Source organism: Brassica rapa, chromosome A09 (genome assembly GCF_000309985.2).
Source record: "Brassica rapa cultivar Chiifu-401-42 chromosome A09, CAAS_Brap_v3.01, whole genome shotgun sequence".
In the NCBI taxonomy this organism is placed as follows: Eukaryota; Viridiplantae; Streptophyta; class Magnoliopsida; order Brassicales; family Brassicaceae; genus Brassica; species Brassica rapa.
In genome coordinates, this window is record NC_024803.2 from 25776424 (window position 1) to 25791076 (window position 14653).

General features: G+C 33.1%; 2 protein-coding genes across 2 annotated transcripts; one reads left to right on the forward strand and one right to left on the reverse strand.

Annotated features, from left to right (window-relative positions):
* Window positions 1-254: 254 nt before the first annotated feature.
* LOC103840199 (B3 domain-containing protein At1g32030) lies at window positions 255-13260 on the reverse strand. Its single transcript, XM_033280376.1, has 2 exons — window positions 836-13260; window positions 255-581 (listed from the first exon to the last, which is right to left on the reverse strand). Exon 1 carries the CDS (start codon window positions 9658-9660, stop codon window positions 8650-8652), a length of 1011 nt encoding a protein of 336 aa, XP_033136267.1. The 5' UTR covers window positions 9661-13260; the 3' UTR covers window positions 255-581; window positions 836-8649.
* On the forward strand, window positions 10713-11673 carry LOC103840200 (uncharacterized protein At2g29880). The gene is made up of 3 exons (XM_033278448.1): window positions 10713-10752; window positions 10825-11063; window positions 11134-11673. Exons 1-3 carry the CDS (start codon window positions 10713-10715, stop codon window positions 11671-11673), a joined length of 819 nt encoding a protein of 272 aa, XP_033134339.1.
* Window positions 13261-14653: the final 1393 nt, after the last annotated feature.

Below are 14653 nucleotides of genomic sequence, written 5' to 3' on the forward strand. Positions count from 1 at the left end.
GAATTATTAGATATTTTAAGTATTTTGGTGTCTTGAATATTGTGTAGCGATTTAGATATTTACTTTTGATTATTAATACTAGGGTTTGGTCCGCCCTACGGGCGGGTTAGTAACTGAACGAAGTATATAATATATCATAAATTTTATCGAATATTTCAAAGTGTTTAGTTTACTTGAAATCTTTATCATGTTTTTTCCAGCTGATTAAAACTTGAAATGCTGATAAATAACCACATACTATAATCTAGTGTTAGTTAAGACATCAAATATACATATTAGATATTTACAATCATAGATAAAATGTTATCATCATACGACATACGCACAAAATTATCCGGCTAACAAATTAAGAGAAGAAAAAGAATAACATCAGAAAGATCCTTTACATCATCTTAGATTATACTGCCAAACTTGAGATTCCTTGTCCTCCTTTGTCATTCCTATCCTATGGATATCTTGATGAAAGACCTTGCACAGAAGTGTGTCAGTGTCTGGTTGGTCCTTAAAACCAAGCTGAATGCAGACACTTATCATTCGAACCTCAAGCTCCAAATTCAGTTTCCCTACATCATATGCACCCACTGAAAAAAACGCGAAAAATAAAATAAATCACGTAAAATAAGAGCTTTAGTTCATGAACGCAGAAGTATATGATATTAACCAAGTTCAAACAAAAGACTAAGCAACTAAAATGCTAAAACCATCAAAACACCTATGGGAAAGATGTTGTAAGTAGAATCCATTGATCAAATTGTATTAAAAAGTTTTTGATCATTAGACAGAGGGTAAGAAACAAAATCAGAACTTCTGATGAGATATGTTTAAGGATTCAGACCTGCAATAGCAAGAGATCCAAGCTTTGTGGTAGGCCATTGATGTCGGAGTTGTCAAGCTTCGTGTCGAATCTTGGAAGACAGTTAAGAGTCACAATCAAACCGGGTGTTAACACTTAGTCGGTGCGAGTATTCTTGGTGGAGCACCCTTCCTCTACAGTTAAATCTTCCTCTCCATTGTAACCAGCAGAAACAGGTGGCTCTATTGGATCATTGGCGGACCTGTTTGTCCTTCAGCCATCACAGTAGCATTGTAACCGATTTTGTCCAGGCCATTCATGAGCAGGTGTTGTTCTTTTCAAGGCAAGCTGACAGAAAATAAGTTGTAGAAAATCTTATTATACAATGATCAAGAACTATATACATACTTGTTGTGAGCTAAAAAAGATAGCTAAACCATTGAGCAGATAATTGTAGGTATAAGGCTTTATATACTTTTCTCCTTTCAATATTTCTCAAGAAAGAATAATGAGTTTAATCAATAGATAGTGGTCGCTTTGACCTCCCCCCTCCCATGATGTTTCCTGGAATCGCTTAACTAAAATGAAGCAATACATAAGGGTTTAACTAAAGCTACCAATAGAATCTAGTGAAACATAAAAAGAAATAGTTTTTCAGTACCATGGTTGTAATTTTGGTTTGAATTTAGAAGTGTGGCGTGCCCATGCTTAGCTCTCTGTGTCTATGTGTAACTTGTTTAAGCTCTTCTCCTCAAATAGATGAACAAACAGAGGTTGTTTAAGTAAAATAATGTAGACAGCAGTATCATCATCGTCACCATAAGAGTGTAGGCTTTCACCTCCAAGGCTCCAACTAACTTTGGATTGACATTGGTAGATAATAACACCTTAGGTTCTACACCAGAGGCTATCAACAGTTCATCCAAGAGCTTCGCAATCGCAAGGCCGTCCAATACACTCGCAGACAATTGTTTCACTGGAAAGTGATAAAGTTAGAGCAGTGTGTATGCTCAAGTTTGAAAAAATAGAAACCTTGACACAATTAAAGCAAGAGACTTCTCACATAATTCTCAATCATTATGGTAACTGTGATGCGTTGAATACTTTGTGTCTCCTTGTTGAAAATTGTTCTAATACCCTTAACTTCCCCAACAACATCTGCTTACAAAAACAAAAATGAATACAAACTTTACTACAATACTTCTATGGGATTATAAGGCTAACTAACCTGGCAGATCATTGTTCATATTGGCTAGCACCATGAGTTATTCTTAATTGTGGAATCGGAAACTCTCAGGCGGAACAGGTTCAGCTGTTTCTGAATCTTCAAGAATACGGTTTGGTCTGTGAATCTAATAGCAACTGAGGCATCACCAAACTTGAAGCTCGGGCTGTTTCTTGCAACATCAAAAACATTTTCATAAGCCGATTCTTCTTTCAGGAGATGTTAACATCAATAGCTCAAAACCTTAAAGTAATAACTGGAATAATGAACCGGCTTAACTCCCCATCAATGAGCAGCATATCAACAGCCATACGCTCGCCCCCTTTCTTCACATTCTGAGCCTCACAAAATCAAAGCAGCCTTGTCTCAACAACTTGTCTACATCAGCCTGCCTTCAACTCTGAGAAAGGAATTTGAGAGGTCATGATGTTCGAAGGGGTTCTGTGTGGTAGGACACAAAATCTGATTTCGGCAAAGTTAAAAAGACGAATCATGGTCTCTCAAGAGCAATATATATATACGGAATATAGACGCTGAAGGTTTTAAAAAGTGGAGTTAGTGGGTTTAGTGGTAATCTTTAATGCTTGGTATAACTACGAAGCAAAACGTAACTTGGAATGATGAAGTGGAATCTTTGACGTTACAGTTTCACCATGGACGACGATAGGGAGAAGGAGGTGAGAGCTAAATAGGGAAGATATCAAAACTATATGGGATAAAAAAAAATGAAACTTTTTAAGACTTAAGAGAGATAAATATTTTACAGGCCCACACGGAGCACTGGCCCTGGAAAAAAACACGACAAAAGCTCAATCTAAAGAAATCGGTTTAGTCAAGTGTTTTTAAAGTGACATGTGTTGAGATTGATGATGACATGTCAGTTTTATTGGCTATGAATATTTTATCATAGGTGAATCAATACAATACTAAAAGTTGAATAAGAGCTCCTCTCATGCTGTCCACGTCCTCACAAATAATCAACCAATAGAAAATCAGATTTTTGCCACATCACCAGAGCGTCCAACTTTGATGAAAGGGATCGCAGACTCTTCATCTCCATTTTCGTCGTATATGATTCATGTGATTTACGATCATACGAAGAGTCTTCAAGAGATTATTATAAATTGATATTATTTCGATGGATTTGAACCAAAATCAAAAGTCGGCTACCTTCTTCGAACGGATCTGAAGCATCCATTCATCTTCCACTGATTCCTCATCAAATCTCTCTCAAAACCCCTAAATCGCTCATACATCTCTCTCTCTTTTTACTGTATATTCTTAAAAGACTGCTTCTGATTTGATTTTGCTCTTAATATTTTGTCTCCTATTTTGTTTTCATCAAGATCATTGAATCCAGGCTGTTCTCTGGTGTGGCTAGAGCTGTTACTACTATTGCAGCAGCCACTGTCACGTCTTTGCGCTCTGGGAAGGATGAGCAGATGGCTAAAACGATGTGGTGATTACTTCCGCCGGCGACCTTTGCGGATACTCACTGCCGGCGTAACCACAGGTTTAGCAACTTAAAAATATATATTTTGGGCATTTAAAGTTTTGACGGATATTTGGTTTTGATATCGTTGTTGCTATTTCTTTTATACTGATCAAAAATATCGTAACAGAATCTTGGATTAACTCAAGATTGGTACTTTATGAAGAGTCAAGATGTTTGGATTTTTGGTGCATATATAGGTTTAATAGGAGTGGTGACATTGAGGACTAATAAAGAAAGTTTGAAACATTGCATCAGTGATTCCACTGGATAAAATTACTCACTGCTCTGATAGATGTAGCAACGTTAATATGGTACCTGTGGAGGCTCGAGTAGTAGTCACAGTGGCAAACTTATGGTAGCAGAGAATGGCTCGCAAGAGGCTGTAAACTTCCCAAACAACAAAGATAATAGTTTCTTTTTTAGTTACGTTTTTGTTCTTGAAGATTTGCCTATTGCTTTGTTACTTTTGCAAGTGATCTCCACTTGAAAAATAGCCATGTTTACACCAACAAAATGAATCAGTTGCAAGATCGTTGATTTGATGAATAGGGTATAAGAGGCCAAATTATTTATGAACAGTGGGTAATCTCTAGCTAGCTTCACATGGATGTGAACTTTGTTATAACACATAGTAATATTCCAAATGGCGGGATAAGAGGAGAAATCAGAAGCAAAAATAAAGCTGATAAAAAGCATTCTTTATGACAATGATGATGAAAATGAAGTGTTATGGGATCCACATTTGTCTCTTACTCAAGCTTCTTCGTTGAGAATCACGAAATGGAAGACTGTAAAAGGTATACCTTGGCATTGTTATCTAGGCTTTTATATTGTTAGTTTATTTTGTGACAAAGAGATTTTTTGTTTGTATCCTCTATATATATAGATGTACACATGGGTTTGTGACTAAGTTTGCAACATCTCAGGAACAAAGAAATTACCGGTGATGAGGTTCATTATTAGGATATGAAAATGTGATTCTCACTCTATGTTTTCTTCCATGTTTATAGATTAATAGGCGTGAAGGAGCTCTTAAGTATCTTAAATATTTCAAGTGGAATAGAGTTGAATAACCTAAAAAGTTCACGTTTGAGCTTTTCTTTGTAGCTATTGCGCTGAAGAACAATGAAATTTCCGATAACGAGGTTCCTTATTAGGATATGTTTTTTTTAAAATGTTATTCTCTTTATTGATGTTTTCCCATGCTTATAGCTAAATAAGCAAGAAAAAGGAGCTCTCAGATGCAACCATCGCTATCAATTTCACTGCCTCACCCAGTTTGTTAAAATGATTGAAGACTGTTAATCCGGTACCGCTTTAGCTCTTCAGCCTCTGGAGCTACAAACAACTCATGTCATTTGCAAATACGAGATGATGATGGAAATAGAGAAGGTTATTAAGAGATATCAACAGATTTTCATACTCCAGAACAAAAAGAAGCCAACAGAAACTACACTAACTCAAACTTCCCCTCAGAGTTTTATCTCCATTCTCTGCATTATTATTGAAGCCAATATTTTTAATACAATGGAGTATTCTTTTAAACGGTATACCTCCAGTTTTTGCTATAATAGTTTTGAAACTCACAAGGTCGTCAACAATGGTCAATATGATGCACAAATACTTGAATCCATAGCCAACAATGACAATTTTGGCTGTAGAATCGAGAGATATTGCGTTGTAGACCCGCCATAAATACAAAAGGTATAGATGGTTTAAAAGATCAATCAAGTTACATACTCCCCAAACCACTCCTACCATCTAAAAGGATGTTACTGATTCATCTGTCTTATTTTGGTCAAGTTTAAACTGTAACAAAAGCAGCACAAGCAACACAAACAAGATCAAGAAAATGAAAATTTAAGCGTATGAACAAACTATAACATTGAGGAAGCTCGAATGACGTAGCGACGACAGTGACAAGGAAAAAAAAATTTCTCTGTATAATCCTTACTGTGTTTTATATTTAAATTTGTTAATCAGACTAAACTGAACGAAAAAGCCGACTAATAGTAATGGTGATGATTGTGTAAAACAACGAACAACTAATACTGATAAATAAATGTTATATTTCTCTTCTATATTTACTTAAAATTATTTAACATAAATAATAATTTAGGATATATTCTCAAATCCAACCAAACTTAAAACATTCACCTTCCCATAAAACGATATTAGTCTAATGAAAAATTAATAACTATTTTAAAAATAATAAAATATAAAAAAGGTAAAAACAAATGTATTATAATTCATTATGATCTTCTCTTTTTCACAACTTATCAAATAAGAACTAATAAAAAAACACTGAATCTCAAGAAATTTTACGTCTTTGGATCAATGCACTCAAAAGAGAAAATAAATAATATGCAACCACATTTACAAATCGTACATGATCAAAAAGTATTAGAAAAATTAACTTAGCAGAATAAAGAAAATAAAAAGCTATACTAACATAAAGGTCCACATATTTCTTTTTAATCATGATTTAAAGATAAAAATTACAAAATACATACGTTGTATAAAACTACATTATAAAAATAATTAAATTACAAGATACATCAATTAAACGCTGTTTAAAAGTACATATGCATCAAAATATAGAGATGTGTTTTATTAGTCAAATAAACACAATACAAACTATTAGAAGAACTAAAAAGAAATAATGTGAACATAAATACTGACATCAAATAAAACAAATAATTAGCAACACAATTATCAAACAGATATTTAAAAAAAAAAACTAAAACTAAAACATATTTATACTTATTTATGTATAAACTATTAAAACATCTTTCATGGTGAAAGAAATGAAAACAACACCAATCTTATAGACGCATCAACGTTTAAAATGTTCTACGTTTTAAATAACGGCCCAAAAAAACTACTAATGATGGATGTGCAGGTGATGAGTTGACGAAGTCAACGACTCCGAAGGTGTTACAAACCGTCGAAGTATCGTCGCCTAGAGTAACGCTTATGCTTGCTATTGAGGCCGACAAATTGAGTAATTGAAAGACATATTTTATGTTAGTCATATAGTCATAGATAATCAGTCTTTTGGAAAAGAAAAAAAAAAGATAATCAGTTAATGATAAATATGTTCAGCCTCAGTTGAAGTAGCTTAGGTCCCCCTTGAGCATGTATTTAATACTATAAACAAACGAACCTCTCAAGTTGTAACTGAGATAGTTAGGAAGAAACTAGGAGTCAGACCAATAGTTGATCCGAGTAAAACAATGGCTGCTAGACGTCAATGTTGTAAACCTCTACATCATTTTATACCATCCACTACCGGCAATACACTGATTCTGTTAAATGGTGAAGAAGTTTTTCTTTAAGAAAAGAAAGTCCCAACCACCACTACTTATACACTACAGTTCCTCCTGAAGGAAAACAAAATAATTTTCCGGCTTCCTCCACTAGCTCACGGTTCACACAAAAAAAAAACACAAAAGTACAGAGTTTAAAAGTCCTTCACACAACGCCTTTAACTGCATGCCCTCAACCCTCATACCAATGCCACTATTTTACATTACCAAAAAATATCAGATCACACCATCTTACCTTTCAAATAAACTCATACGTTCAAATACATATGAAGTCTAAGTCAATTGACAAAACACCTCCTAACATATACATTAACACTTTTGCATACCCCGCTCGAAGTAAAATTTGAAAGGGGCCGGTCAGTAGCTAACCCGCCCGTAGGACGAGCCAAACCCTAGTAGCTTTAAAAAGTTTCAATTTAGTCTCTTTTATATAGTAGAGATATATTTTCAAGTATTTTGGACAGCTTCGAAATATCTTATACATTTTAGATATTTTTTTTGATATTATAAAAATAACTAACATATTTAATCATAAAATATGATTCCAATCTATTCGGATACCCGAAATAATTGGGTTCGTATCGGATTTGATTCTGGTTCTCTAGATACCAAAATTTTTAACTCATTTGGAAATTCAACCAATTCGTCGGATTCTGTATTTCTTTTTCGGTTCTTCATATTCAGATTTTTTTGCCCAGCCTTAGCGTCATTCTCTCTAGAATGCATTGTTTTTCTCGTTTTGTTTATATAGTAATCCATAAATTATAAAAGTTTGGATTATTATATTTTATGAATCTACAGATTTTTCATGATTTATAAATTAGAAATATATTTTTATTTTAAAATAGGAAAATAACTGATTTTTACGGTATATAAATTGACTTCAATTTACAGATATAAATTTATAGTTTGACTTCTATTTACAGATATAAATTTATAGTATTCTCATTTGATTATTTGATATGTAGAAAATATGTACTATAAAACGTAGATGCATTTTTAGGTGTAATCGACAAAATAACATCAAAATATTTTTAAGTGCTTAAAAAGTTGAAGATGTACTTAATTATAAATAAAAAATAAATTGTACAATGTTTATTCAAATTTATATATATGTTATATATATATATATTAGCTATTAATTTATGTTTATATTTGGACCATATATTTATATAAGGATTTTGACAATTTATTATCTTATTGTTTATCGAATTGTGCTATATTTAAAACTAGTTTAATTCAGAAATGATAGAATTTATTAATTTATATTGTTTATTAATTTATACTACTATTAATTTATGGAGTTTCTATTTGATAGATAATCATTTTAAGCAGTACACCAGTTACCATAACGATCAAATGGTACCTTCAACTCGTTATCTTACTGATTGAACCTTGTAAAGTTCTACAAAATGGTTAAAATGTCGTTTACCATAGTTAAGGTGTTGTTTGGCGGACGTTAGGAGACACTAAATGGTCCCAAAGATTCTGCAGATGCATCCCCAATATATATAACTATGCCACTTTCTTGTTCGATTGAAACTAGAGAGATCAGATCAATTCCACCATACAGGTTTATCCTTGGAGACATATTCGAGAAATGAAAAGAATAAATTAATCAATGCAGTAACTAAAGCAGAGCAAAATAAGATACCAGATTCATATTAAATTGTTAACTTCATACAATAGCAAAGATCTAAAACAACAGATCACACTCCTAGTGACAAATCGAAGAAAAACCTCAACAATCCCCTGACATTAGATCACAGTGAGAATAGATCAACCAACAACAGACATGATAAACATTTCAGACAGAGAGATCAAGAGATGAGCTACTGTGTGCCATGTCAGGAGGAGGAGGAGGAAGAACAAGGGCAAAGCAGAGACGTTCGCGCCACCTGAAATACCAAACACTGACGTCGTCATCTTCTTTCAAACCATTACCCTGAACGACATCGTTCCACCCACAGATCAAAGCATAGTTCAAGGTTCCATTCCCTGCTCCTTTCAACATCTCCCTCCTCATCAAAATCAAACCCCACTTTTTCTTGTGCTGATCCACTAGCATCGCCCCAACTCCGTTCTTTCCATCTTGATGCTCTGCTACGATTCTCAACTCCACGGGAGTCAAGAAGTCGTTACGGATTAGGCTGTTGAAAGGCAATAAGAGACGGCTCTGTGCCGGGTCGACATCTGTACTGGTCAGCTTCTTCTCAAAGATGAGCCACGGGCCTTCGGTTACAAGCTCTCCTCTCGTTGCTGCCATTGCTTCCAGTAAACTGACCAGCCACTCCGGAGTAGCTCTACCTTTCCATGAAAAAGGAGGAACCCTAACTTTCTTGGATTTACCACCAGTGTTACGCTTCTCTTGCCGGGCACGTCTCTTGCGGTTTGTCTTCTCTGTTAGGGTTGAAGAAGAAGAAGGATGAGCAGTTACATAAAAACACTGAAGAGGGTTCGATGGAGCTTCTTCTGTATCAGAATCATCTGGGGTCTTGTTAAGGTCGAAAAGTGATGAAGAAGTAGAAGCTTCATTAAGGGTTTCATGGCTTTGTGACCGGAGAAATTTCTTCGACGGGCTCCTTCTTTTCCTTGGGAAGGCATTGAAAAATCCATACTCGATGTCTTCTTCTTTTTCAGACAGAGTCCCCGATTTTAATATACGGTCTGCTTCTGCTTCTGCTTCTTCTTCATATAACAGGACGGCCGCATCAACCAAGGTACAGAAATTTCTCGAGCTTATCTCTTTCTCCGCAGCCGCAAGATGATCATCGTAATACATACCCTCTGTGTTTTCCTCTCTCTTTCTCGTCGACATAGTTTAGGGTCTCAAAGCAAACGAAAGAGGAGAGGATGAGAATTATTAGAGATTAATTTGATGTGATTTTATAAAGAGAGAGTAAAGGCTAAAGAGCTCCTAATTGGGTACTGTTATGTTTCGAAACTCTTCCTTTTTAACTTACTTGGAAACCAAGCCTCCCATTATTTTCCTTTCTCTGTTTTTAAAAGTTTTCCATTTTTTTCTCTAGGAAAATCAGTAAATCTGATAATTAGATGTTTTAAAATCTTTAAGAAATCTTAGTACACTTATCTCAAATAATTTTATATTATTTGTTCGCCATGATATTTATCCAAGATCAAATCATATATATATATATATATATATATATATATCTGTAAAGAATTTTTTTTTCTTACAATAAAAAAATCTATTTTTGATTTCTTGAATTTAAAATTATTTTAGGGGGTGTTATTGGTTCATATATTTTAATGGATTTGAAAATACAAGTCAAATCAAGTGTTATTGGTTATGTGATTTTAAAATCCATATTCAAATTCATTGTTATTGGTTATATGATTTTAAAATCTATATTCAAATCAATTGTTATTGGTTTTATGATTTTAAAATAGATTTTAAAATCAGGTGTTATTCAATAATAATAATTTGTTTGAAGATTTGATTTAAAGTTAGATTTGAATGGATTTATGAATGATTTTAAGTTAAAAATACAAAGGAGCAAATATTGAGTTGAACCTTGATATTTTGACAAATCTGTATTATATTTTCCTAATATCTTTTTGGCACCAAGTTTCGTATATATGTATTGCATACGTTAATTATAACAAGCACTCACAAAGATATGATTATTTTGTACGGTTGTGTGCTTGTAACTTTTCCATTTAAAAACATTGAGAGCACTCATCACATTTTTGAAAGTTTTCTATTTTTTCAATTGTCCAATTTCTACATTTTCCTATGTTTTCTATTTCTATCGTAGTGGTCGGTGTATCATAGTTATATATAATCTCTACTATACATTAGAAAATTAACACAAAAAACAAACACTTTAAAACCCTAAAAGAGCATCAATGGAAGAATCACAACAAGAACCACAAGAACGTGGAAAAGGTTCTTATGTTCAATGGAGTCCTCAAGAAAATAAAACTTTGATAAATCTACTTTTAGATTGTATTGCTGCAGGTTTACGTGATAGTAATGGTCTATTCAGCAAATTCACAGTGGAGAGAAGAATCCTACCTACTCTCAATCAAATGCATGGGAGCACCAAAACTTTTCAGCACTACTCAAACAGAATGAAGATTCTGAAAACAAAGTATCTAGCTGCTGCTGAACTTCTTCGTTTTAGTTCTGGGTTCGGATGGGATGCAACTACAAAACGGTTTACGGCTCCAGATGAAGTGTGGACTGAATATATAAAGGTAAAAAGATATGTAAGACTATATTGTTATAAATTTTTTTCTTTGTATTAACTTTTTTTTTTAATTTTAGGCACATCCAAACTACAAAAAATTTCGTGATGAGACTTTTGAAGAATTTGATGATCTCAAAGTTATATTTGAAAGGAATTTAGCAACTGGCAGAAGCGCGATTGGATTGGGTGATACAACTGATGCTCGAACAACTGAAACTGCCGAAGCAGAAAAGGAACAACCAAATAATGGTGAAGAATTTTCTTTTAATGTTCAAGAAAATTATGAATCACAATCATCCTTTTTAGGCAGCCCTTCAAATGATACTGTGGAAAAGCTCCCACTACGAAAGAGACAAAAAACTAATTCTCTTCATAAAGCTGATGATCCATCCATTCAAAAAGAAGGTGTAGAAGAAGCTACCTCTGAGATTAACGCTTTGACAACGATCACTCAGAAACTTTTCAATTTAATAGAAGAAAGGGAATCAAGACAAAAGCAAGAAGCTGAACAAAGAGAAGCAGAAAAAAAAAAGAATAACTTATGGGAAGCAATCAAAGAAGTTTCTGATTTGGAGGACCATGTACGTCATGATGCAGTTAAAATAATTCATCAATAAGGAATGAAAGATGTTTTCATTAGCATGTCCGTTGATGAACGTTATGGTTGGATTAAACATAATGTCATGAGGTTTTGAATTAGCTATTATTTTATATGATGGGGTTTTATTTATTTTTATCATCTGATGTGGGTTTTATAGTCTGCGGTTTTTTTGCTATTATTATAGTTTGGGTTTTTGATTTTTATAATAAAATTATTTTTTTATCATTCTTTTCTATAATTTCAAAATTGATAATTCCACTGTGTTGTAAGCTTTTGAACATGTCCAAAACATGCAATTATGCAAACAAACAAAATTGGAATTAATTAAATATGTGCTTGGATAAGATTTGCTCTATGACAGGTCAAGAGATGTAAAACTCGTTGCTTAAACTATGTTACATAATGTATAAATCAAAGAGCGTTGTAGCCTTACCTTGTGTGATTGTCTATCCATCCTTTTTACATATATTTTTTTACTTTCTTTTATTTAAAATTTACGTGCTTTTAGTTTCTTATTTAAATGTAAATTTACATACTTTTTTTTTAATTTACGTAATTTTAGATTTGCATACTTTTTGTTAAATTTACGTAATTTTAGTTTCTTATTTAAATGGAAACCTTACATTCTTTTTTTGTCAAATGTAAAATTTTGATATGTATAATTTACATTATTTTATAAGTTAGTTGCTTATTTAGTAATAAAGAAAAGAAGCACGATCAAATAAATAAAGTAAGATCATCTCGTCAAACAGCCGTGCTTAACCTTTTTTTTTTTTTATCATAGGTAGACATTATCAAACATGAATCCTGAGTTTCTTGGGCAACAAGAAACTTCTGATGACAAAGAGACATACATGTCACATGAAGATGAGGAGTTAGATGTCCATATTACTTTATTGGTGCTCTTAATTTTTCGTCAGCTGATGTGTTTGAAGAAGCGACAACGAGAACTTCAATTGCAAATTGAACGTCCCATTCGACGTGTAATCACAAGAGCTGGTCAAGACTATATAGAAAGTGTGTTGAAAGAAGATCCTCTTAATTTTAGAGAGTTATACCGAATGTATCCAGATATTTTCTTGAAGTTATGCAATCTCATCCGAGAGAAGACAGGTTTAACCGATACAAGATATATTAGCCTTGAAGAAATGGTTGCATCTTTTCTCTTAATAGTTGGCCAAAACGCAAGGTATTGCTATACACGAGATACTTTTAAGAGATCAAAATTTGCTGTAAGTGAGAACTTTCGTAAAGTTTTGCGAGCTTTAAACCAAATTTCACCAAGTTTCATGGCTACCGCTGGACCCGGAATACCTCAAAAGATTAGAGAAAATACAAGATTTTATCCTTATTTTAAGGTACTTATAACTATACTATATATATATATATATATATATATATATATTATTTTGATCCCTGTTCATATCATTATTATTTTGATCATATATTTATTATATTTTTAGGATTGTGTCGGAGCTATTGATGGTACACATATATTTGCAATGGTGCAAAAAAAAGAAGCAGCTTCTTTCCGTAACAGAAAAGGAGATATATCACAAAATGTGTTGGCTGCATGTAACTTTGATCTTGAGTTCATATACGTACTTAGTGGATGGGAAGGTTCAGCTCATGATTCAAAAATATTAATTGATGCTTTAACAAGGAACACAAATCGACTACCAGTTCCAGAAGGTACATATAAATATTATATATATATATATTGTAATCCTTGATAAATTTTCTAGAAATAACTATTTTATTGTTAAATATCAGGAAAATTTTATCTGGTTGATTGTGGTTTTGCAAATCGTCGCAACTTTTTGGCTCCATATCGTGGTGTTCGATATCATCTACAAGAGTTTTCAGGTCAAGATTCTACTCCACAAAATGACAAAGAATTGTTCAATCATCGTCATGCTTCCCTGAGGAATGTTATCGAGAGAATTTTTGGTATATTCAAATCTCGATTTCTAATATTTAAATCTGCACCCCCTTTTCCTTATAAGACACAAGCGGAAATTGTACTTGCGTGTGCTGGTTTACATAATTTTCTTCGAAAGTTCTGTCGAACAGACATTTTTCCTGAAGAAAAAGATTATGCTGATGTGGAAGAACTTCAAGAAGTTAATAACAATGGTGAAGAAATCCTTGCAACTCCAGATCAACAAAGAGAACATGCCAATCAAATGAGAGCGTCAATAGCTACAAATATGTGGACAGATTTTGTATTATCATGATATACAAAATGCTAAAACCCACATTGTAGTTTTTATATTTATTTTATTACAAAACTGAACTTATCTATTATTATTATTTTGAGTAATATAATAATAAATTGCTGCTTCATATACGAAGTAGTTATTTTACTACTTTTTTTGGTTCTGTCTTTGTACTATAGGAGGTGACGAGAAAATTGCATTGAAAATAAATTGCAGTCTAGGTTCTCTAGACTCGAGAGTCTCTCTTGCGGCTATTTTGTTGCAACTTCCTCTGGTGTTAATAAGAGACCTCTAGATTATTTGGCTGATTTATGATAATCCAGTTATTTTGATTCTGAAATCTATATCATTGATTCTGAAATCTACTTATTTGACTTTAAAATCTATGTATTTATCAAAAATTTCTAAATCCAAGAAAGAATCCTAAATTCATTAAAATACTACAACCAATAAACCCCACTTAGAATTTTGTATAACACAGTAATATAAAAGGGAAATAACAAACTAAGAATAAAAAACGATCTTGGAGTTTGCAAGAAGTGTTTAAAAGGTTCGATACCACTCTAGTGACAGTAAAAAGTTCTGCCGGTCCAGTTATATTTTTTTCTATTGAAATGCCAGAGATTGAGTTTGCTAAAGCTCTCGACCATTTAACCGTTTAGGGGAAGGGAGTATGGTTGGTGTTAGACATGTTAAACCGAGACTCTTGTGGAACTTGCAAAAATGTGTTAGATTGGTATCACTCAAGAGAGAGAGGATAAGAACACAAGAGACTGA